This window comes from Eubalaena glacialis, chromosome 13 (assembly GCF_028564815.1).
Source record: "Eubalaena glacialis isolate mEubGla1 chromosome 13, mEubGla1.1.hap2.+ XY, whole genome shotgun sequence".
NCBI lineage: Eukaryota > Metazoa > Chordata > Mammalia > Artiodactyla > Balaenidae > Eubalaena > Eubalaena glacialis.
The window spans coordinates 15818888-15843349 of NC_083728.1; the positions used below are offsets into that span (position 1 = coordinate 15818888).

Here is a 24462-nt window from a genome sequence, read left to right on the forward strand (position 1 = left end):
TGGGGCTATGTCCCGATAAACCCATCGTAAGTTGAAAATATTTTAAGTTGAAAATATCATAAGTTGAAAATGCATTTAATCCACCTAACCTACCAAACATCCTAGCTTAGCCTAGCCCAACTTAAATGTACTCAGAACACTTCTATTAGCCTACAGTTGGGTAAAATCATCTAACACAAAGTCTATTTTATAATAAAGTGTTGAATCTCTCATGTAATTTATTGATACTGTACTGAAAGTGAGAAACAGAATGGTTGTCAGTGTATCAGCTGTTCACCCTCACGATCACGTGGCTGACTGGGAACTGAGGTTCATTGCCGCTGCCCAGCATCAGGAGAGAAAATCTGACTGCATCTCGCCAGCCCGGAAAAAGATCCAAATTCAAAGTACGGTTTCTACTGAATGCGTATTGCTTTTGCACCGTCGCAAAGTGAAAAGATCGTAATTTGAACCATAGTAAGTTGGGGACCATCTGTATACGTCTATACCAGGACACAACCAGCCGAGCCCAGGATACTCCCACCCTGGATGAGGGGCTCTTGGTGTACTTCCGGACCCCAGCCAGGGTCTGGAGGAGGATGCTTAGAACCAGATGGGGGCTTGGGGATGAGCTTGGCAGAGTGGGGCCCACTTCAGTGCCCTATAACCAGAGTGAGTCCATAGAGAACTTGGTCACAAGGCTCTGCCTTACCCCCCGCCCCCATCCCTGAACTTTATCTGCCCCTCCCGTCCCCCCAGGAGGCGAACAGCCAGCCGTAACAGGTGTTTACCACTTAACCACAGAAATCATTATTGTAGCACCGCTGCCCGGCCTGCCTTTGTCCCTTGGAGTCTGGAACAGAGCCAGGTCTGCCTGGGGGGCCTTTTTGGGTGAATATGGTCAGGGCTGACGTTGCAAAACTTAGTATATATCATCTTACTGGTTTCATTCCCCTTAAAGCTAATTCCTCTCTCCCTTGCCATCTTCACGGTCTGTGCCCACAGCTGTCAGCATCCTCCTCAGGGAGTAGGGGTCTGAGAATTGTACCCACACTGGTTATAATGACTTTCTACTTGAGGAAACAACTGAAAAGAAACAGAACAGAGAGTGAAACCCAAAGGTCAATGCTTAAACCGGAAGATTAGCTTTTTCCCAGTGGGGTCTCAGGCAGCATGAGAGCTGGTAAATTGGGAGATTTTTGAAACGGAGATTTTGACCTTATTCATAGTGAGAGTACACTATGTGCCCTACCCCATCCCCCCACCCCCCGCCCCTTGTAACATACACATTCTACCTACACGTAGCAGGGAATTAAGAGTATTAAAGAGTATTAAGTAGAAAGCTAAAAGAATCTCAGAGCCCCAGACTTAGCATTAAAAGTATAGGATTCAAATCAGGTGCTGCCATCAAGCTGCTCTCAGTTTCATGGACTTTCTCTCTCAGAGCCTCAGTTTCCCCATGTGTAAAATGAGAAGGAAATATGGACCACAGCAATGACTCTCAACCCTGTGGGGTTCTAATCCTGAGAGCATGGAAGAGTTAAGATTATCTTTAAGGACCCTAACAGTTCTTCAAACTATAAATGAAAACTCAATTCTTGAGAGGAGAACAGTGCCATCTGCTGGTTTCACTTTGCACGTGCAAAATCCAAATACCTGCCAATGCAATGCCATACAATTTGGTATTTATTGAGCGCCGACTCAGTGTTCAAGGCGCTGTAATGCACCTCCTAAGACACACCAGAATGAGCTCCTTTCCACATGAAGGTCACAGTCTAGAGGGGACAATTGACGCATATATAAAGCCCTTTGATCCAAGGTGGGCAGTACATGGTCCCAGTGGGATTCTATGGGAAAAAGGTGGAAAGCCTGGGGCCAGGGCCAGCTTCGTGGGCTTGTGACCTTGGCAGTCACACAAGGCCCTGTGCTTAGCAGGGCCCTGCCTTGATTTCATGCTGTGCTCTCGCTGTCTTGAAATTCTTAATAATTTTTGAACAAGGGGCCATATATTTTCATTTTGCCCTGGGCCCTACAAATTATGTAGCCAGTCTTGCCTTGTGGAAATCTTGAAGAAGTTACTCTGTGAGCTGAGTTTGGAGAACAGGGCAGCAGTGGAGTAGAGGAAGAAACCTATTCTAGCAAAGGGAGGGGGAGAGGGAGGGGAGTTTGATGTTAGATGGATTCAGGCTCACGGCAGGGAAGACCTCCAAGGACAGTCCAGCAGCTGGAACTCAGAAGACAGGCCAGGGTTGGAGCTCTGAGGCCACAGACTTTCAGGTGGGTGCGTAGGTGGAACAAGGGTCCTGGGGTGCCCTAAGGGGAGTGCAAAAAAAGACAGAGCTGCATGGCTGGGCCTGGGCTTTCAGGCCAACTAGGTCCTTGGCTTCTGGGACTCCTGCCTTGTGGAGTGGTAGAGGAAGTTCTTGAGGGCAGGGCTGGAAAGGCCCTTGAGCCCTAACTCCCCATGTGATGTGCTATGAAACTCCTCTTAGCCTCTTTACAAGTGGCTTCCTGCTTCAACATCATCACGGGGCAGTGAGCTCAAACTCTCCTAGGGCAGGCACTCACGTCGAGGACATTTCCTACCAATTTGCTCTCTGCGTTCCTCAGCCAGGATCCACTCTCAGGGGCCATGACAGGCTTTGAACAAGCTTCTCTTTTCCCATCATCATGGGTTTCAGCTTGCTGATGACAGAGGACAGAACTTAGCCAAGACTTTGGGGAGCCTAAGAGCAAAGCCCATTCCGCCCCCTTGGGAAATGTCAGCTTCTTCTTTTTCACGGGGGTTTCCATGTTCTAGGGGAAGAGTGTCACAGGAAATGAACTTAGAGTTCAAAGGAAGACCCAGAGGGGTGAGAGCTCTCAACCCACATTTCAGACCAGTTCTCCCCATTCAGCACCCCCAGGGGCTGGTACAAGTAGCTGGCACCTCTGAGATCTGCCTCATTGTTCCAAAAGCCCGAGCCAGGACCCTCCCTGTAGAGCGTGGACTTGGCAGAGGGTGGGAAGGCTGGGCAGGGATGAATTTTGATTCGGTCCCTGGGCTCCAAGCAAAGAAGCTACTTTCTTGGCTGGCTTATCGCCCAGTCGATCCTGGGAGTTCTGCCTGGAGTTGTCCTCGGAAAGTTTTGTTTTGTGTCCTGTGGTTGCCCCTGGGCCTGGGGTGCAACTTTGCTTGAGGTGGAGGGATAGTTAGTAGGGTAACTTATCCCCAGAGGCAACAGGTGGTCCCCAGGGCAGGGACAGGGACTCAGGGATGCTGGCTGCTTCTGAATCCCCATTCCTCCTCCAGACAGGGTCACAAATGTAAGCTATCTGCTCCATCGCACGTGTGGTCCTTTCCTCTGTGTATATGGGGGGCGAAGTACACTGGGGCACCTCCCTCTGTGTGGAGGTGGGTCATACAGATCAGACTCTGCCTTGGATAGGAGTTGATGCTAGCACAGCAGGGCAATCTCTGACCCTCAGGACTGCATTTTACTGGGCCTGTGAGAGAAATGCCTGGGTAGACAGTTAAGATGGCAAGACCTGACCACCACACCAGGGACCTAACCAGCCACCAAAGTTGTGGACCAGAGACCAAACAGCCCGCATGGGTACTGTGCCTGGCTCCAGCCATAGGAAGAATATGGAGGGTTAGGGCTTGGTATTGCAGGGTGAAACCCAGTACTCCAGGGCAGGGCCCTCATGCTCCAGAAGGGACTCAGTGCTATGAGTGGGATCCAGGGTTCCACGTTAAGACCTGGTGCATCAGGGCAAGCAGGCCGTGCCTCAGGAGCCCATTGTCCCTTGCCCGGATGTGTGAAACTATGGATTTCCTCTTCTAGGGGAGACACAGCTGCCAGGAGGGGAAATGCTCTAGGCTTGGAATTTCACACACTTTTCAGAGTGTGTGACACTGTATGCAAGACACATAGAGAGATGGAGAAAGACAAAGATGGAGCGCTAGGGATGCACAAATAAGAGAGATTTACAAAGTTACTGAGGGAGAGAGAGTGTGTGATTGATTTAGAGAGTGAACCAGAAACAAAGACAGGGAAAGCCACACTCCTGACTGGACACAAAGGGAGCGTCACTCAGGTCGTGTCTTCGTAGCTGAAAAAGGACGAGTGAGTGACCCGTGTTAGACCCGCAGGGCCGAGTTTCTAGGGCGAGAGGCTTCTGCTGCCTGGGCTGCAGCCTTCACTTCCGCAGCACAGGGCAGAGGGCAGGGCCCAGGACCCAGAAAACCGGCCGGGGGTCAGGCCCAGCGTCCAGGCCGCGCCTACTACGTCTGGATGAAGAGGTGGAAGTTGGTGCGTGTAAACTCGTGATGGATGCTCTCCAGGAGCGCATCGGCGTCAGCGGCGAGCGCGGAGGCGCCCGGGGGCCCGGACCGCACGCTGTACTCGGGGGTGTAGGTGAAGGAGAAGGCGCTGGGGTAGAAGAGGCCGTCGGCGCGCACGAGGCTCACGGGCACCGTGATGGGTGTGCGCAGCCAGCGCCAGTCGCTGCCGAAGGCGGCTACGTCTGGTACCACGCACACTAGGGACCGCGGGCTCCTGGGGGTGGGGCATCGAGGTCAGGGCTGCAGTGATACTGATGGCACGCATCCCCCCACCCCTAACCTGCTCCGTTCCCTGGGACCCATGGGAGTCCCCCCCTCCTCATACCTGTACATGGTTTCGGCCTCCACTTCCCCGAACCAAACCTTGAGCCCCGCGTGGAGGTTTTCACCGTGGAGCTCCAGGGTTGCCACATCGCCCCCGCCACTCAGCTGGGGGAGGGTGAGATCAGGGGGTGTGGGAGAAGCGGTGGCCGAGAGCCCGCAGCCCTCCCTCACCTGCACTCCCACCCTCCAGCGCAGGCGGTATCCACGCTCGGCAGCGCCCGCCAGCGCCCCCCAGCGCCCGATTCACCTCGAGGGTGCTGATGAGGGGCACCGGAGTGACGGGCTCCCGGGTACACGCCAGGCTGGTGCTGAAGGAGAATTCCACTGACTCGGTGCCGATGATGGTCCAGCAAGAGCTGTCGTTGAGCAGCGCCTTGTTCGCCTCCTTGGGGCAGGGGGAGGCCTGGGGGGAGATCCGAGGGGATGGGGCAGAAGCCGCGGATGGTGGCTGTCAGCGCGTCCATCCAGCTCAGTGCAGAGGCTTCCGCGTTCCTAGCGTTCCGGTCCTCGGCTCTGCGGTTTACCTGCCGTGCGAGCTTGGACAAAACCCTTAAGTTCTCTCTTTGGAGTTAAATCAGCTCGCTGGACTAGCTGGTTTCTAAAGGTGTATTTTCTTAGAATTCTAGAATATTCCATTTTTTTAAACATTGTGCAATTCTGTGCCCTAACATTCCAAAATTTTAAGATTCTTTGGGAGGGATTATTGCTCAATAATAATGTTATTTTCTACATGTTATGGTTTTCTCTCTTATGATAATATAATAGTTTATTTATATTTATAGTAATATATTATTACTATAATAATAATAGTAATTTTCCACAATTCTGTCTTAACATTCTACGATTCTAATAGTCTTTGCTCAATAATACTCAATACTATTACTTATTATTATTTTAATTTACATTCTACAATTTTATATCACAACATTCTATGACTTTAATATCCTTTGGGAAGGAGTATTGCTCAATACCATTATCACTATTTTTTCTACATTCTCTGATTCTGTCCTGATGGTCTACGATTCTAACATTACACGGGAGGCAGTATTGCTCAGTAAGTAGCAGCCATGATGGTGATGGTGACCTTACATTCTACGTTCTCCGTATTCTGACTTTCTGGGACGCCTTGGTGCTGATATTCTCTGCTTCTCACCTGAAACTGCACCACCTTCTCTGTGGCGAGACATAAGTAGGTGCCACCCCCTCCTGGAGGACCACCTGGAAACTGGAATGCACACTTGTGCAGCTGGGAGATGGGCTCATCCACGTCGAGGAGTGCACACTGTTTAGCTACTTTGCGGATGATCTACAGCAAAAGAGTGGGAGGAAGCGTGGCAGCAAGTTGCCTGGGTGCCCACAGGCTTCCCTTCCCTCTTTCTGCTACTTCGATAGCCAGGCAGGACACTGGCATATTCCCCCCACGCCAGCGCTTGACCTCCATCCAGCCCCACAAAGCACTGAGTATCCCAAGTGAGGATAGGTGTTATCATGCTTTGGGCTCTCACTCTCCAGCGCTGCACTTGTGGGTCACACCTTCTGTGTGGATCTGGGGGGACCCCTCCAGCTGTGCCCTCCCTTCCCATACCATTGGAGGTAGTGTGATGCCCGTGACCGTGCAGATCAGCTGCACCAGGGAGCCGTAGTGGACGTAGCCCTCTCGAGGCGGGAAGTCTCCCTGGGAACAGTGTTCATCAGCTGGGAGTAAAAAGAAGGAGGGAAGGAAGGAGGGATTCAGGGGTCCCAAGCTTCTGCTCCAAATTCCACCCTTCTTGCCTCTGGCTCCACCTCACATTGCACATGGGTCTTATGGGCAAGGTTGGCACAGAGGAAGGCAGCTAAGGCTGAAGATTCTCAGCCTGGAGATGTCATTTGTGGCCATCCTTGCAAATGTCTGCCCCCTGGGGTGGGGGCTGAGTTGAGGGAAGGGGCTGGACACTGGAGTCTGAATAGCTTGGATCAGTCACCAACTCACTGGGACCTTTGGCAAGTCTTTTTGTGTTTCTGAGCCTCAGTTCCATGGGGCAAATTTTACTTTCCTTGAGGAGTTGTGATGAAGATTTAAAAAGGGAATGCATGTGAAGTGCCCAGCCCGAGGCCTGCTGGTGGGATTACCCAGGTGGAGAGTGAAGGCAGCCCACTGGCGTGCACTGGCCACGAAGTCCCCATCCTCCACAGAGAGGTAGCGCGTGGAGACCGTCTGGGAGCGCAGGCGGTTGAAGAGGGAGACCTTTGAGCCCGAGGATATGCACACTGTGAGGGGAGGTGGAATCAGTGCCCCTGCCTGGCTTGGTCCCTTGGACTTGCCAGGTAAGTTCCCATCCTCTGTCCCCTGAGCCAGTCTGGCTCAAATTCCCAGACACACTGGGCATTCATATGTCACTGCTATTTATCTAGCACCTGCTGTAATCCTGCTTCTGTACCTTTGTCTGGTTCTTTTTGCTGCCTGGGCATCCTTCAGTTCAATAAACAGAATTTTATCAAGTAGTTACTAAGTGCCTACTTGGTGGCTGGCACTGTGCTGGGTCCTGGGTGCCAAAGGGTGAAGTAGACCCAGTTTTGCTCTAGAGGAGTTCACAGTCTCAGAGGGGAGACAGGGAATAAATATAAATTTTCAATATGATATAGTGAGGGCTGGCTGGGTTAAGGAGGGCTTCCTGGAGGAGGTTATACTCTCAGCTGGGAAGCATGAAGTAGGTAGGAGTTGCTCAGGGGGCTGCATAAGCAAAGGCTGCGTGGTGTGAAACAGCAGTATATTTCTAGGGCTTGACATTGATCTCTTCCAGCCTTTTAACAGACTCAGAGCAGCCACTTTGTTTTCTAATTGGATTTTGACCACCTGGGGAGAAAGCACTGGGTCATCGCCCTCTCTCCCCTGACAGTGCTAGGTATACTGTTGGTGCTCAATGTATACTTAACCCAAGTTCCTATCCATTGCATAATGATGATAGCTAAAGCTTATTGTGTTTCAGGTACTGTTTTAAATGCTTAAAATGTGTTAGCCCTTTTGCTTCTCTTAACAACCCTCTGAGGTAGAAAATATTATCTCTATTCAAGAGAACAACTCCCTCTAGATCACACAGCTAGCCAGTGGCAGAGCCAGGATTGAAACCCAGGCCGCCTGGCTCCAGAATCTGCACTCAAAACCATCACACTGGGGCTTCCCTGGTGGCGCAGTGGTTGAGAATCTGCCTGCTAATGCAGGGGACATGGGTTCGAGTCCTGGTCTGGGAAGATCCCACATGCCGCGGAGCAACTGGGCCCGTGAGCCACAACTACTGAGCCTGCGCGTCTGGAGCCTGTGCTCCGCAACAAGAGAGGCCGCGACAGTGAGAGGCCCGCGCACCGCGATGAAGAGTGGCCCCCGCTCGCCGCAACTAGAGAAAGCCCTCACACAGAAACGAAGACCCAGCACAGCCCTAAATAAATAAATAAATAAATAAATAAATAAATAAATAAATAATGCATTCAAGCTTTAAAAAAAAAAAAAACCATCACACTATACCACTTTACCCCTCCCTGGCCCTTTCCTGACACCAAGGGCCAGCCAGAGCACTGCCTGGATCTGAGACATTCTTCAAGGTTTTTAACAGACAGTAAGTAAGGTGTAGGGGTGGGAGCTGGGCTTCACAGTCACATTGACTCAAGTTCAAACCCTGGGTGGGCCACTTTCTAGCTGGGCAAACTTAGGCAAGTCACCTGTAAGGTGACAGGCCCAAATATTTCTTTTCCTCCTTCCTTTCTTCCTTCCTCCCTCCCTCCCTCTCTCTCTTTCTTTCTTTCTTTCTTTCTTTCTTCCTTTCTTTTCTGGCCACGCTGCATGGCATGTGGGATCTTAGTTCCCTGATCAGAGATTGTACCCGCGTGCCCTGCAGTGGAAGTGCCGAGTTTTAACCACTGGACCGTCAGGGAAGTCCCAGGCCCAGATATTTCTTAAATGAACGGATGAATGTTCCAAACCTCATTTTCGTCATCTACGACTCACCTTACAAGGATGAGCGTCAAACAGGGTGTTGTATGTATATACCTGCCAAGAAAGTCCCCCATCCCCTATGTCTCCCTTCCATCTTCCAGCGAGGGTAGCAGTGATGTTGTCATTGTCATTCAGGCTTTGTTTCCTCATATTTTCAAAGCCATCAGCCCTGGGACTTGTCACTTGGCAGCCAAGGCAGTACTTATCTCAAACTGTCTCTTTGATCAGCTATGTGTGTCTCTCTCCTCTGCTAGGCTGTCCGTTCCTCCAGAACAGACACTTGCATATACATCAGGCACTGAATAAATATTTTTAACTGAATTTCCTCTGCCCTTTCATTATCAGTTTTAATCTGTCTTTAGCTCAGCACCTGCCGGCCATTTTGGGGAACCCCAAACTCAAGTCGGCCTCTGTCCCCTTTCCTCTGCTCTTGCCTCTCCAACTTTTCCCATTCCCCGACCTAAGCCACACCTACTCACCCAGACCCCGCCCCCTTCCGGCTCAGACTCCACCTCTCCCACCCTGACCCCACCCCTACAATCCAGGCATCTCCCCCTCCCCCCTCCCAAACCTAGCAGCTTCCAGACCTGGGGCACCTCCCCGTCCCGCCCAGCGGCCAGGCTCCACCCCGCTCACGGTCGGTGTTTTTCAGCGACTGCTTCTTCTGCGAGGGCTTGGAGATGACCTTGATGAGGCGGCTGTGGAAAGTGCCCAGCTCCCGCCCCCCTCGGAGCACTAGCCGCAGCACCAGCCGGAAGTGCTTCCTCTTGTCTGCGTCCGAGATGTACAGGGTCTTGGCGCAACCGAATTCCTACAGGGTTGGCGGAGATGGGGTCGTCTCACCCCAGCCCTAAGTCCCTGGATGAACTGACTTTCCCCAGTTATCTGACGTCCGCCCCGTCGGACGTGACATGAAGCTGCACGTCCAAGCTCTTGGGCTCACCCTCAAGGCAGAATCCCGTTCTCTCGGCATCCCCACCTATCTTTTGGCTTCTGCAGGGGAGTAAAGGAGCCCCCCTGCACCAAAGAGAGAGGCAAGGATGGGAGCAAGAATCGAACCCCCTTCCCATGCGCTCTCACCCTGGAGTCCGGCTGCTCTTCAAAATTCAGCTTCTGCGTCTCGGCGCCGCTGCCGGACGCGCCGTCCAGTCCCATGTAACCGCAGACGACGGGCCCGGTCTCCCCTGCCTGGTGGGCTGGAAAGGGACGCGAGCGGGCTCTGGGACTCAGGTGTCAGGCAAGCTTAGTTCTCGCCGCCAGAGGGCGCGTTGAGACTGCGACTGAGAACCGCCCCGCTCCCGAGCCCTACTGAGGGTCGCCTTACAGAGGGAGGCGCCCGGCATCCCTGGAGTCCGCCCTCACCTTGGCCCTGCACTGGCTTCACCCTCCATCCGGGACCTGCGAGGTAGACACAGGGCGGGGGGCAGAAGAACCTGCGGAGACATGTAAGCGCTGGACTCGTGTATCCATCTCCACTTGACTGTCCTGTAGGCGTCTCAAAGGTAGCAAAGACCCGACAGAATCCTTGATTCCCCCCCCCGCCCCCCACACACACCTTTCTCACCGCTCTCCCCAGGCTTCTCCATGACTGTGAACCCCATTAACACCCGAATCTTTCTTTCTTTCACATTCCTCATTCAATCCATCGGTAAGTCCTATCCACTACCTTTAAAACATATCCAGAATCCACTGACTTCTCACCACCTCCACCTTAGTCCCTACTGCCATCACTTTTTGCCTGGACCTCTGCATCAGCCTTCCAACTGGTCTCTCTGCTTCCACTCCTACCCCCTTCAACCTGTTTTTCACACAGCAGCCAGAATGTGTCTGTTTTAAAATTTTTTTAGAGTATGTTACTCATCTTCTTAAAATCCTCCAGTGGTTTAAATTCAAAGTCCTCACATGATCTGGCCCCTGCTTACCTCTCCAACTTTACTTCCTGCAATGCCCACCTCTTTCTCTAATCCCAGCCACTCTGACTTCTTTTGTCCTGGAACAGGCCAAGCTAGTAGTGTCAAGGTCTTTGTGTTTTCTGTTCCTTCTAATTGGAACACGCTTCCCCGCGATCTTCTCATGTCTGGCTCCATTTTCACATTCAAGTCTTAGTTCAGATGTCACCTTCTTAAAAGGCCTTTCTACCACCTTGACCTTGCTAGCTAAAGTACATCCCCGCTCCTCAGTTTCTATCACCTTACCTTGTTCTATTTCCCTTCCAGCTCTCATCACAATCTGGAAGCCTCTTGTTTACTGATTTGTGTGGAGTTCATTGTGTGTCTCTCCCACACTAGAGTGAAGATGCCAGGAGGGCAGGGACCATAGCTGTCTTGTTCAACTGTATGCCTGATGCCCAGCAGTGCCAGAGAGCCTGACACATGATAAGCACTCAGTAGGTCGTTGTGGAATGAAAGAATGAACGAATGGGTGAATGAGTGAGTGAATGGGGACTAGAGATTCGCAGGGAGGTTCTGCTATAAACCAAAGTCAGGGCTGATGGTGGCTGAAGGAAAAGGCCCCTGATTGGCCAATAGCTGAGCCCTGAGTCCGCTCCAGGTTCTAAAAGACACTAAAAAGGGAGGGGCACATAGGGCAGAATGTCGGGTCGCAGGGACCTTGGAGGGCCACTGAGGGACCTACCGCTTCTCATTTCCGTATGATTTCTGGGCCACCTTGGCGTGCAGGATCCGCACCGTCTGCTCGCACTGTTGCTGTAGGCACTGGCGCACACCTTCCCTCAGGACCGCGGCGGGCTCTGGGGATGACCTGGGAGTGGGGACAGGCCAGCCGCCCGCAGCAGGGAGCGTCAAGGGGCGAGGTGGCATAGCGCCCGAAGGGGGCAGGTGGAATGCAATGAATGGGAGGAAGGGACCGTTCTAGGTCTGCCCCCTCGGGGTCAAAGAGAAGAAGCCTTAGGCAAGGGAGGGGACTTGGGGGCAAGCTGTGGGCTAAATATTTGGGTTGTGTGATGCTCACTGAGGTCTGCCTGGAGCCCACCCGGGACCACCCAGGCGCCATTCCGCAGGTCTGGCTCCAAGCCCATTGCAGCCTGGAGCATTGGGGAGAGGCCTCAGAGGCACAAAGGCCCCGCTTGTGCCCGTCTTGTGATGGAGGCAGAGTTTGTGAGGGCGCCTGGCTTCCCTGCACCCTGGGGGGACCCACCCCAGTGCAGTCTTGATGGGGGGGGAGCTTTTGCTGGACCCCTGGACCAGAGTGCTCTCTTGCCTACCTGCAGATGCCTGGAAAAATGGACGGCCCCCCAAACTGTGTGCCCAGGATCCTGGGGGAATATTTTCATCTTTTCCGGGTTAAAGCAACACTCTCAACCCCCTTTCTCCCAAGAGAAGGCGCCTGTTGCTGTCTTAGCTTTCCTTCTCCTGATTTCAGGGCCTCCATCGGCCCTGTGGAGTGGGCCAGTAAGAGCCTAGGGGCCTGGTGGCGTCTCCGCCTGGGAGTTTTGATGAGGGTGATGGGCCCAAGACCTAAGTAATTGCAGAGACCGTGGAAAGGCGTCGGTGATGGCAGAATTTGAGGGACCACCAGGTGGGGCCTGGGAAGAGCAATGAACCCTGAGGCTGCCCTTCTGAACCCTTTACCCTCTTCGCAGGATCAAAGTGCGGGGCCTCTCCCCACCTCTGGAGGGGGCGGCGGGGGACAAGAGCCTGGCCGCGCCCTCGGAAGCGGAGCCAAGCAGCCGGCGGCCGAGCCCGGCCCCGCTCCGCCCCTTGGGGCTCTCCCCGGGGAAGGGCCTCGGCGGCTTCCAACGCATTCCAGCTGCGGAGAGCGTAGCCGCCCAGCCTCCAACTGTAGCCCGATTCCGGCCCCGCAGCAGGCGTCTGCAGCTCAGGGGTGGCGGAGCAGGGGGCGCCGCGCTGGCCCCGCCCCAGCCCTCGGAGGAAGGGGGGTCGCTCCCTACGAGTGGGAGGGGTCGCGGCCCGCGTTCCCCCTCCCCACCTGCCAGCCCCCGGGTTAAATGCGGCCGCCGCCTCCGCTCGCTCCAGCTGCCTGGCCGTCCGCACCTTGGGCGCGCTGCCCGCGCCGTTACCTGGTCCAACTGCCCGGGAGGCTCCGCCCGTCGGCTCCGCTCTGCGGCCGCGCCTCCGAGCTGTCCGGCAGGCTCAGGTGAGTCAGAGGGCCTGGGTGCGCTGAGGGGTCTGCGGGGAGCAGGCATCCAGCCAGACCTGGAGACCGTATTTAAGCGCGGCTGCAACGCCTACGATGCCCCCGTCCGACCTGCCGTGCCCTTTCCCACCTATGTAGGGTCCTTTCCAAATTGAGGCCCCACCAGCACAGCCGCCAAAATGGAGAGGGGGAACTTCTTCCCTGACCTCCTCCCTGCAGGAACCTACCCCCCGGCTCCCCGCCCCCACCTCCGCTCCCCGGAACGTCCTCAAAGTGTTTATTCTTCAGCCAACTCTTGAGGAATTATTCGCAGACCTCTCCTCCCTCAAGAGTCCACTTTCCCCACCCTAAGGGCATTTCTTCTTAAAGCAATGATTAATCGCCTCAGAGGCGCTCCGGGTTCTAGTGTCAGCCTTATCACCTTGCCACGTTGCTGTGTGACCTGGGCAAGACATTACCCTCTCTGGTCCTGGTTCCTTCCTCTGTAGAATGAGGGGTTGGAAAGGTGATGAACTTTGAGGCAAGCGCTATTTCGACTTTCTAGGGTTGGGTGGAGGTGGGGTGCAAGGCGAGATGTTGGCTCAGGCCAAGTGCAGGATAAGGGGAAACTTAATCAAGGTTTTGGGGCTCAGAGGCTTCTGCAGGTAGGAACGGATGGGAGGCAGCGAAGGCCCCTTGTGCCTTTACCCTCATACTCCCCAGGGGTGCTCGCCTGCCTAGACTGTGGCCCAAGCTGGAGAAGGCATTCCACACCCTCCCACCTCCAGCTGGCACATCTGGCTTAGTCACCCTCCCACAACGGGTCCTGCCAGAGGGATTTTTGTTCCTCTACCAGGCCTGAAAGGCGAAGACGGTGAGGATCCAGGACGGGAAGGGCGCCTGTCGCTCTCTCCAGGCACCCGACCTTGCTCAGAATAGGACCATTCACGGAATTGGGGAGGGGGGCGGGGCTGCGGTTGGATTAGGGGCAGCTGGCCCCCTCTGCCAAGAAACAGAAAAATGGCTAACACAGCTTCAGCAGGGGGTGCGGGGGTGGGGGGGGATAGGGACCCCAGGGAACGAATGGCAGGAAAAGAGGTGACGCCTAGGGGCCAGGTTGCCAGACAGCTCAGAAGGGAGAAGGGGAGCCAGGAGTCCTAGGTTCCTTTGCAGCTCGGCGGGCCACCTTCTTGGGCCTCACTTTTCCCATCTGTACAATGGGAGTCCTTCATGATTCTCAAGGGGCGTCGCCAAGGGCCGCGGGAGAGTGAGCGCTCACCTGCCCCCGCAGGGTCCATGGCTGCGCTCCGTGGCCCGGGCCGGCTCGCGTCCGGGGCGCATCCAATGCCACTGTCCCCGGAACCCTGCGCACTTCTGCTCTTTGGCCCTAGCGCCGGATATATTCTGCCCGGGCCTTATCTCCAAGGCCCTGGGGCTCCCAGCCCCCTATTTGCTTTGGGCAGGGGCACCTGCTGGGCAGATGTGGGCTTCCCACGGCCACCTAGCCAACACAGACAGACGCGCGAAGGCGCCGCCTGGCGGTCTCTCCTGAGAGCTGGCGGGAAGGGGCGGCGCCAAGTCGCGACTTCATCTGCGTGGAGGGTTTAGGCCAACGCGATGCAGGCCTGCATTGGGGCGGTGCCTGTTTGGCTGTGGGGTGGGTGGGGGGGTGGGCGGGAGGACAGTCACACAGAGGCGCCTTGTGTGCAGAGAGGAGGGGGCGCGGTGGGGAATGGTTTCCCTCTGCAAAGGTTCACGCGGGCTGGTTCTCGGAACCCCCCAGGCGTAGGATTACATCCTGGTACAGCCACTTTCTTGCCGCGCGACTTTGGGTACTAGCGCTGAAGTTTTCTGAGCCTGTTTCCTCATCTTTGCAATGGGAACAACAACAGCCTTAGACCCATAGAATTGTCGAGAGGGTTCAAAGAATGCCACGATGCGTGAAAAACGTTTAACATCGTGGCTGGCGTTAAGGAAAGGCTTTTCCTTTTTATTTTATTTTATTTTTAATATTTATTTATATATTTAGCTGTACCGGGTCTTAGTTGTGGCATTCAGGATCTAGTTCCCTGACCAGGGATCAGACCCGGGCCCCCTGAATTGGGAGCGCGGAGTCTTAACCACTGGACCACCAGGGAAGTCCCAAGGCTTTTCCTTTTTAAATTCTGTATCTTTTTAATCTACTTTCTATTTATTTACTATTCTGCAGTTCTGCAAAGCGGAATTCCTTGTGTTTCCAGCAATCTCACCGTGATGAAATTTTTTTATTACGAAAAATTTCAACATACACAAAACTAGGGAGATTAGTAAAATAAACCCATGACCCTCCTCCCCCTCAAAATGCCCATCACCTAGAATAAGAGCTCTGTAAATTCTATTGCTTTGCTATTTTCCTTCCTCCCTTCAGGCTCTGATACCTCTGTTCTCTGTTCCCCGAGGGCAATGGGGGGGCTTCTATGTTCGCTGCTGCCCATGTTGCTACTCCTTCTCCAGCCCTGGGAAACCCAGCTCCAGTTCGCAGGTGAGCCAGAGCCCAGCCCTCAGAAGCAGGGGGAGGGGAGCAAAAGCAGGTTCTCCATCTGCAGCCAACTGCCTGCTGGGGAGAGAAAAACAAGAGCTTTGGAACCATAGGGGTTGGGTTCGAGTTCACAGCTTCAACTCTCTGGGCCTCAGTTTTCCCATCTGTAGGATGTGGCTTGGAGGTACCCAAGTTGGGCTCATGCAGAACTGTCCAGTTGGCGTTTAATTTTTAAAAGTTAATTGAAAAAAACCAGGAGATTTCACATAAAAACCCCAATTTCGGGCTTCTCTTGAAAAGACCAAAGATCTGCCAACATGGGGTCCTCACGGCTGCAAGGCAACGTTTGTCTGGAGCTGCCCACTTTATGAGCTATACGGGCTCTCTGGGTCCTCCGTCCTAACCCAACACATTCACTCATTTATTTATGTTGCCTGCCTAGCTCCTGTAGGCATTTGAGTTTGCGACGTCCCCTCGCCCTCCTCCCAAATGGATAACACCTCCTCAGTATAGCCTTCAGAGCTGTAGGATAGAGATTTGGTGCAGTCTCCCAGCCCAGGCCCTCCTCAAATGCTGGGTGAGTGGATGGAGCTAACCTGCATTTGCTAGGTTAAGACTGTGCTGGGCGCTGTTACACCGGGACAGCACCATTCCCCCTTGGGTTTCTGTGGGGTTCTCCCGGGAGGTGAGGCTTGGCTAACCTAGGAAAGTCCTCCCTGATCTCCTCGCAGGTCCCAGGTGCCGTACTGGGCCCCTGGATTTGGTGTTCGTGATTGACAGCTCGCGCAGTGTGCGCCCCTTCGAGTTCCAGACGATGCGGCAGTTCCTGGTGGGCCTCCTCCGCAGCTTGGACGTGGGGCCCAACGCCACGCGCGTCGGCGTGATCCAGTATTCGAGTCAAGTGCAGAGCGTCTTCCCGCTCGGAACCTTCTCACGCCGCGAGGATATGGAGCGCGCCATCCGCGCTCTAGTGCCACTGGCGCAGGGCACCATGACCGGGCTGGCAATCCAGTACACCATGAACGTGGCCTTCAGTGTGGCCGAGGGCGCGCGCCCGCCGGAGGCGCGCGTGCCTCGCGTCGCTGTCATCGTGACCGACGGGCGGCCCCAGGATCGCGTGGCCGAAGTGGCGGCGCAGGCGCGCGCCCGCGGCATCGAGATCTACGCCGTGGGGGTTCAGCGCGCAGACGTGGCCTCCCTGCGCGCCATGGCGTCTCCCCCGCTGGACGAGCACGTCTTCCTCGTCGAGTCCTTCGACCGTATCCAGGAGTTTGGCCTTCAGTTCCAGCGCCGGCTGTGTCGTGAGTGAGGGGAGCGCTGGAGCGAGACTCGAACTCTCCAACCGCTCCGATTCCCATTCCCACCACAGTGAATCCCATCCCCCTCCCGGCTGGCCCCGCCCACGCCATCTTTAGCCCCGCCCAACAGGCCGTGGAATTGCCCTGGCCTACCGCGGGTTGTGTGGAATTCCAGCTCTGCCCATTTTTGCTCAAGGCTTCGCCCACAAGGAGCAACGTTTCGCGTGCCCGCGTACCTTGATGGGCTGTTGTGGTTTACCACAGGCTTAACGTCTAACTCCAAAACCGCCTCTCTACACAAGAAGCACCACCCCTCAAGGCTGAGAGCCGTAGCCCACTCCGGAGTCAAGCCCCGCCCACTTGGGGATGACCCCTCCCACTCTCGTTTTAGCCCCTCGCATAATGCTGCAAGATCTGTTCTCGTCACACCTTGAGTTATGCCGCTTACCTTGATTTAGCATCTCTCTTCTTCCTCTACTTTACACCTTGTAGTCCTCCCTTATCCCACTGACAGCTCTGGCCCGGTGCTCCGGTCTTCCGAGCCTATTCGCAGGGGCCACTGAGGCCCTATACTTTCCCTAAGCCCTTCCACCTGGATTGGCCCCTCTCAACCGAGTCATGTCCCATCTAAAGACATCCTTGAGCACGGGGTCTGCTCTGACCGCATTCAGCTCTCTCTTGTTGGAGGGTTCTCCCCATCTGTCCCCTGCTGATTCTACTCTTGCATGTCCTCAGGAAAGGACCTGTGTGCTGAGGGGGGACACGGCTGCCAGCACCAATGTGTCAGCTCCCCCGGCACGTTCCACTGTGCCTGCAACCCCGGCTACCGGCTAGCAGCAGATGACAAGAGCTGTTTGGGTGAGAGCTACCCCCACCCTTCAGTCTCACTGCTCCTGAGCCTTCTGTGGCTCCCCATTGGCCTAGCATCAGTACAATGGGTCTGGAAGGGCCTTTGGAGGTCAAAGTCCAGCTCCCTCACTTTACAGGTCTAGGAAAGGGAAGGTGTCGCTTGGGGTCACATAAGTCCTTGGTGGGACCAGGGCTAGAAATCTTGACCTCACAGAGGTCATACAGTTAATACAGTTAAGTGTATTTTCTATAGCCTTCTCTCCCCCCTCTTTCAGGCTCATCTCCCACCTGGCTCCAAAACAGCTCCCAAACGTGTGTAATTTCACAGGCATATCCTTACTGTTTCTGTTACTTGACAGAGTTGGGGTCTCCATACATCCCCTCCATTCCCCACCCCCATGTACGCTGCTCATTCCTGCTTCTGCATCTCAGTTCTTTCCGGGCTGCTCACCTGGGCTGCTCTTGCCACTCCTCTTTGCACCTGCAGATCTCTCAAGGCCTGGTTCTTCATTTTTGCTTTCTGAAAAGCTATGACACACAATGCCTTGCTTATACAGTTGGGGTTTCCCCCCCTGTGTATATAAGTCCAATCCTTTGATCATAACGGCAGCTGCCACTTACTGTATGCCAGGTTAGCATCAGACATTAAGCTAGGAGTGTTACATGCATCATCTCTCAACCTCACAACATTCTGGAAAAAGAGGTCCTCTGTTTCCAATAACCCAGATGTCAGCTGGGGTCTTCTTGTTTCTGGGGCTTAGAAAAGGCTGGCGTGAAGCCCCATTTGATGACCTGTGAACATTCAAAACCCTTCCCAAGATCTCTGGGAATTCCCCAAGTGCTTACATTCTGTGGTCACCTCTAGCTCTGAGCTTCTGCTGAATTCAGTTTATGGGTCCTCGCGCAGTTTCTCAATCCACACATGCTGTTCTTGTCCTGTGCATGTAAATCAGCCTCTTCCTTGGTTGACACACTTGTGCACACAAGGGCATGTGTGTGTATATGTTAAGTCGTGCATACATCTATTTTACTAAAGATGAGGGGTGGACAGAGGTGTGACTTACATCTAAGTGAAGTCAAACATACACACAGAAAAAGAAACACCCATTATGTATAATTGAATATTAGGCACCCTTGATCCTCAAAGTCCTCAGTCACCCCACTATAGGGGATTTTCCATTGGCAAACTCAACCCACAGTAACTCATCTCCACACCATCTCTCTTGTTCTTTTTTTCCTCTCTCCACTCCCCATCTCTTTTCTAGGAACCCCACATTCTCACACTTTTATGCAGGGCATCTCATCTCTCTCCAGCCCCTATTCCCCAGCTCAGCTCTAGGCCATATTTGCACATCGAAACCATGAAGATACTCAGCGGGGCAATAGTTCACCCTCCTCAGAAGGCAGTTGTAAATAGCAATTGTTCTCTTCCATTATATCCCCATTTTGCAGATGGGGAAATAGAGGCTCAGACAGGTAAAGTGGCAGAGCCTCACTAACTCTGGTCCTCCTCTGTGAGTTAGTGAACATCTTGAGGGCAGGGGTCCTGTCTTCTACAACTGTGGATTCCCATTCTTATGCGTGGCTCAGTCATGGGCCCACTGGGATACATCTGGGGCTTGAATTGGGAGGGCCGCTTGGCTCAGTAGGAAGGGGGCCTTTGCTTGGAGAAATCGCAGATGCCTGGGTACCACCCCAGACTAATTAAGTCAGGATTTTGGGGGGTTGGGGTCCAGGCATAGGCATTTTTAAAAAGCTCCCCAGGTGGTTGTGCTGTCAGGGCTGAGAAGGGCAGCCCCAGGGCATAGCCTGACCTCACCTCTTCCTCAGCCCTCGACCTGTGCACTGAAGGGACCCATGGCTGTGAGCATCACTGCATCAGCTCCCCGGGCTTCTATTTCTGTCGCTGCCGAGCTGGCTTTGTACTCCAGCAGGACCAGAGGAGCTGCAGGGGTGAGCGAACCCCCCGATTAGCACCTGGACCAAGGTCTCTGATGGCTCCAGTCAGAAGTGACATCTTGCTGTCTCTTCCTTCCCACCAGCCATTGACTACTGCAGCTTTGGGAACCACAGCTGCCAGCATGAGTGTGTTAGCACCTTTGGTGGGCCACGGTGCCGCTGCAGAGGGGGCTACAACTTGCTGCCCGACGGCAGGAGCTGTCAGGGTGAGGAGGGGTCTCCTGCATTTGTGCAGAGGGACGAGGGATCTTAGCTGGTGGAGTCCACCCTGACTCGTTCTGTCTTGTCTCTCCTTTAAGCCCAGGACCTTTGCAATGGCGTAGACCATGGATGCGAGTTCCAGTGCGTGAGTGAGGGCTTCTCCTACCGCTGCCTGTGCCCTGAGCGGTGGCAGCTCCAGGCAGATGGCAAGAGCTGCAGCCGTGAGTTACGGGTGGGAGGGGCTTCTGTCTGCCTCTGACCCACTGCCCACATTCTGAGTATCCTTGACTCTGTCCTGTCCTTGCTGTGGCCCAAGAATGTGGTATGAGTGTGTGTGTGTGTGCTGGTGGTGGTGGTGGAGTTGGAGGGTGTGCCATGCCCTGCCTCCATGTCTTTCCCCTCAATCTTCTACCCTGCTGCCAAGGTTAATTTCAAAAATACATATTTGATCACACTTCTCCCTTGCTCGAAAGCCTTCTGTGGCTCACCAGTGCTTACAAAATAAAGATCAAATGCCTTACCCCTGAGTTTTTCAAATGGCGGGTGTAACCACAGTGGATACACAGACAGCGGGTGTAACCACAGTGGATAGCAAAATCAAATTAGTGGGTTAAAAACTAGAATTTTTTTTAAAAAAGAGAGAGAGAAAATAGAGTTTACTGCATGGATGTAGAAAGAGTAAGTATTGTTTCACGAAACTTAATTTTAATTATATCTGAGTGTAAGTGCATCATGACGTATTGTTATATTATTATTATTATTTATTATTATTTTTTTTTTACTGTGGGTCGTGGTCAAATTTTTGAAACCACCGCCTGAGGTCATTATAATCTAGCTTGAGCCAACCCCATCAGCCTGTCTCCTGCCAAACTTGAACATTTGAGCCATACTGGCCTGCCCATTCCCAAACGTGTCCAGGGCTCCCGGCTTCCATGCCTCTACACACATTGCCCCCAACATCTAGAATGTCCCTTCCTGCCTTGGAGAACTCCTACTCATCCCTGAAGATCAAATCACATGTCACCACCTCCATGCAGCCTTCCTCACTAACTCCAGGAAGAATGAATTACTCCTACCTTGCTCCCTGCAAGCCCCTCTATTCAAGCACTTTCCTTGATGGTAGCAAATGGCATGTCTCACTGCTCTGCTCTATCCTGATATCCTATGGATCAGGATTATGTTTCATTTATCGGCGAACCTCCTTCAGGGCCTAGCAAGGTCCCTGTCTCAGAACAGGGGAGGCAATCTTGTAGAGTGATTAGGAGCTTGGGTTTTGGGGTCAGACAGACCTGGCTTCAAATCCTGGCTCAGCCATTACTAGTGGTGGAATCCAGAGCAAATAAATGACTTTATCCTTCAGAATCTCAGATTCTTAGGAAATGGGGATAATACCCAAGGGTATTGGGAGAATTGAGAAAAAATATATAAAGCACCTAGCCCAGTGCCTGGTACATGGAAAGCTGTCAAATAGTCATGTTTTTGTTTTTATTTGTTATTGTTAGTAGTGGTAAAGTGTTTAGAATTCTGTCTGATACATAGTAGATGATCAATAAATGGTAGCTATTGTGGTGATGATGATGATTAAAAAGATGCTTTTAGCAGATTGCCTGGCTTGTGCTAAGCACTTAATAAATGGCAAAGATTATAATGATGCCGCTGATGATAATAATAATTATTATTATTTAGCACAGTGCCTGGCATAGGAAGGACTTCACACATAGTATCTGTTATATAATAAATGTTTGCGAGTGAATGAATGAGCAGGTGGCTGCTGCCAGCCAAGGATCTGATCCCTTAACCCCAGCTCTTCTCCTCGGGTGGGTGTAGGGTGCCGGGAAGGCCACGTGGACCTGGTTCTGCTCGTCGATGGCTCCAAGAGCGTGCGTCCGCAGAACTTCGAGCTGGTGAAGCGCTTCGTGAACCAGATCGTGGACTTCCTGGACGTGTCCCCAGAAGGCACGCGCGTGGGGCTGGTGCAGTTCTCCAGCCGCGTGCGCACTGAGTTCCCACTGGGCCGCTACGGCACGGCGGCCGAGGTGAAGCAGGCGGTCCTGGCTGTGGAGTATATGGAGCGCGGCACCATGACCGGGCTTGCGCTGCGCTACATGGTGGAGCACAGCTTTTCAGAGGCGCAGGGCGCGCGGCCCCGGGCGCTCAACGTGCCCCGCGTGGGCCTGGTCTTCACCGACGGCCGCTCCCAGGATGATGTCTCAGTGTGGGCGGCGCGCGCCAAGGAGGAAGGTGGGCTTGGCGCGGGCCGCGCTGGATTGAGGTTGGGTTGGATGCGGGGAGGCGGCTTTCCTGAGATCTAGGGTGCCCCCTGAGTCCCTCGACCCTGCAGGCATCGTCATGTACGCCGTGGGCGTAGGCAAGGCGGTGGAGGAGGAGCTGCGAGAGATCGCCTCGGAGCCAGCCGAGCTGCACGTGTCCTACTCCCCCGACTTCAGCACCATGACGCACCTGTTGGAGAACCTCAAAGGCAGCATCTGCCCGGGTGAGCACATCGGTCTCGGGACCCCTCCCTTTCCCTCACTGCCCACCCTCCGAGATCTCCCGGTCCTATTCGTTCCCTTCCCCTTCGTTGAGTGACAGCCAGGGGATGGGCTTGCTGGACAGAGCCTCCTTACTCAAAGTGTTGTCCGTGGACCGGCGGCAGGGCTGTCACCTAGTGGTTTGTTAAAACTACAGCATTTCCAGCGCTCTCCAGACCTACCGAATACAGTTTTGCACTTTGACGAGACCCTCAGGGGATTAGTATTATGTTAAAGTGCAAGAAGCACTGGACTAAACTACCTGTTCCCCAAATTAGTGGGCGTTCAGAATAATTTGGGGGGAATTTTTTCAAAGGCACACCCAACTCAGCACTGGTAAGGGGAGCCACATCATAAGCCCTTTACCTTGTTGGAATTCAACTTTACAGACCTGGCAAAGTGGCAGGACTGGGTGTGTTTCAGGTACACAAAGATGTGTATTAAGTATATATATTTAATATATATTTATTTCCTTGATTTCCCCATCTGCAAAGTTAGGAGCCTTTCTGGAACTGTTGTCAATATCATTGATAAACATGACATACAGACTAAGATATAACTTTTAAATCATAACAGCAACTCTGTACTGAAGGCCAAGTGCCAGGCATTGTACTGTAATATTAAAAATGGCACACATTTACAGAATTCAGTGACTCTAAGATACCACCCGTTGTAAGATTCATTATTTTCTATACTGCTAAGAAAAAAAGGATGCCAAATTTAATTGTAAGGCAACTATTTTGATTTCAGAGATGTTGAAATGTATGAGGAAATAGACTTGGATCAGTGGGTCTTTTGAAAAATTATTTATTTATTTTATTTTTTATTTTTGGCTGCATGGGGCTCATGGGATCTTTTGTTGCAGCACACAAGCTCTGTAGTTGTGGCACACGGGCTTAGTCCCCCCGCTGCCCTGCGACATGTGGGATCTTAGTTCCCCCACCAGGGATCTAACCCCGTGTCCTCTGCATTGGGAGGGGGATTCTTAACCACTGGACCACCAGGGAAGTCCCCTGGATCAGTGGTTCTTAAACATTAGTGTGCATCAGACTCACCTGGAGGGTTTGTTAAAACCCAAATTGTTGGCTCCAACCCCAGAGTTTCTGATTCAGTAGGTCTGGGGTGGAATCTGATCATTTGCATTTCTAATAACTTCCTAGGCGATGCTGCTGGTCCAGGGACCACACTTGGAGAACCATTGGCCTAGTTGAAATACCCTATAAAGTGTTTCCTTGCGTCAGGGAATGCTCTAGATCTGCACCCTCCAATAAGGTAGCCACTAGCTACATAGGCCCATTTAAATTAAGTTACATTAAATTAAATAATTTAGTTCCTCAAGTGCACTAGCCACATTTCAAGTGTTAAATAACCACCTGTGTCTTGTGGCTACCACACTGGACAAGGCAGATACAGAACATTTCCATCACTACATAAAGTTTCATTTGGACAGTGCTGCTGTGGACTCTTGCTACTCAAAGTGTGGTCCACAGACCAGCAGCATCAACATCACTTGGGAGTTTATTAGAAATGCAGTGTCTCAGCCCCTTCCCTGTTAAGAACAAGAATCTATATTTTAACAAGATCTGGTGATTCCAATGAGCACCAAGGTTTGAGAAACCTTCTAAGATGTGTACACACATACACACACGAAAATCACTGAATCCTGAGCACCGCCGGACGAATAGGTGTTCTCATTGTATCCATTTTTACAGATAAGGAAACTAAGGCTTAGAAAGGTTGAGGGGGTTTTCCAATATCTCACAGCTACCTAGCTGGTACTCATCCCAGGTCTGTCTGAATCCCAAACCCGAACACCCAGCCGTAGGCCGGGTGGAGGGATATCGGAGAGCCTCAGCCAGGGCTGGTTGGTCCTCCTCCAGCTTCTCACTGCCCCACTCTCTGTGCCCGGCTGCCAGAGGAGGGCATCAGCGCGGGGACAGAGCTTCGGAGCCCCTGCGAGTGCGAAAGTCTTGTGGAGTTCCAGGGCCGCACGCTGGAGGCGCTCGAGAGTCTGTCGCAGAATCATATCCTTTGGGTCCCGGGGCACGGGCTGGAGGGGAGAAGGGACCCCCCGCGACCCCCGGCGGCTTCCTTAACCGTTCACTGGCCCAGCTGACGGCGCGCCTGGAGGATCTGGAGAACCAACTGGCCACCCAGAAGTGAGGGCCGCGGGTGGCCCGGACCCGGGCAAAAGGGGCGGCCCCGCGGACTGGGCACCCTCGTGCGCTGTCCGGGCGCTGGGGCCGGGCAGAACCTGGGTCCCCCAGGCTTGGGCTGTCGGGGAGGAGGCGCTGGCGGGCTCCCAGCGCTGCTATCGAGCTGGCCTCGCCTGGACCAGAAGCCGGACTGCGGGGGATCGTGGGAGGGGATGTGGGGGACGCGTGCTGCGCTCAGTTCTTTGTAGGATTTCT

The 24462-nt window shown here is 53.4% G+C and overlaps 2 protein-coding genes across 2 annotated transcripts; one reads left to right on the forward strand and one right to left on the reverse strand.

The window, feature by feature from the left end:
• Positions 1 to 4246: 4246 nt before the first annotated feature.
• On the reverse strand, positions 4247 to 11419 carry RBPJL (recombination signal binding protein for immunoglobulin kappa J region like). Its single transcript, XM_061209809.1, has 9 exons — positions 11235 to 11419; positions 9963 to 10033; positions 9681 to 9796; positions 9237 to 9411; positions 6743 to 6880; positions 6216 to 6325; positions 5784 to 5936; positions 4632 to 4735; positions 4247 to 4520 (listed from the first exon to the last, which is right to left on the reverse strand). The coding sequence occupies exons 1-9, from the start codon at positions 11417 to 11419 to the stop codon at positions 4247 to 4249; spliced, it is 1326 nt and encodes a 441-aa protein (XP_061065792.1).
• A 924-nt stretch (positions 11420 to 12343) lies between these two features.
• On the forward strand, positions 12344 to 24462 carry MATN4 (matrilin 4). Its single transcript, XM_061210251.1, has 11 exons — positions 12344 to 12716; positions 15134 to 15216; positions 15945 to 16514; positions 17247 to 17369; positions 19191 to 19313; positions 19403 to 19525; positions 19619 to 19741; positions 21348 to 21761; positions 21862 to 22014; positions 23968 to 24075; positions 24156 to 24462. The coding sequence occupies exons 1-11, from the start codon at positions 12568 to 12570 to the stop codon at positions 24212 to 24214; spliced, it is 2028 nt and encodes a 675-aa protein (XP_061066234.1). The 5' UTR covers positions 12344 to 12567; the 3' UTR covers positions 24215 to 24462.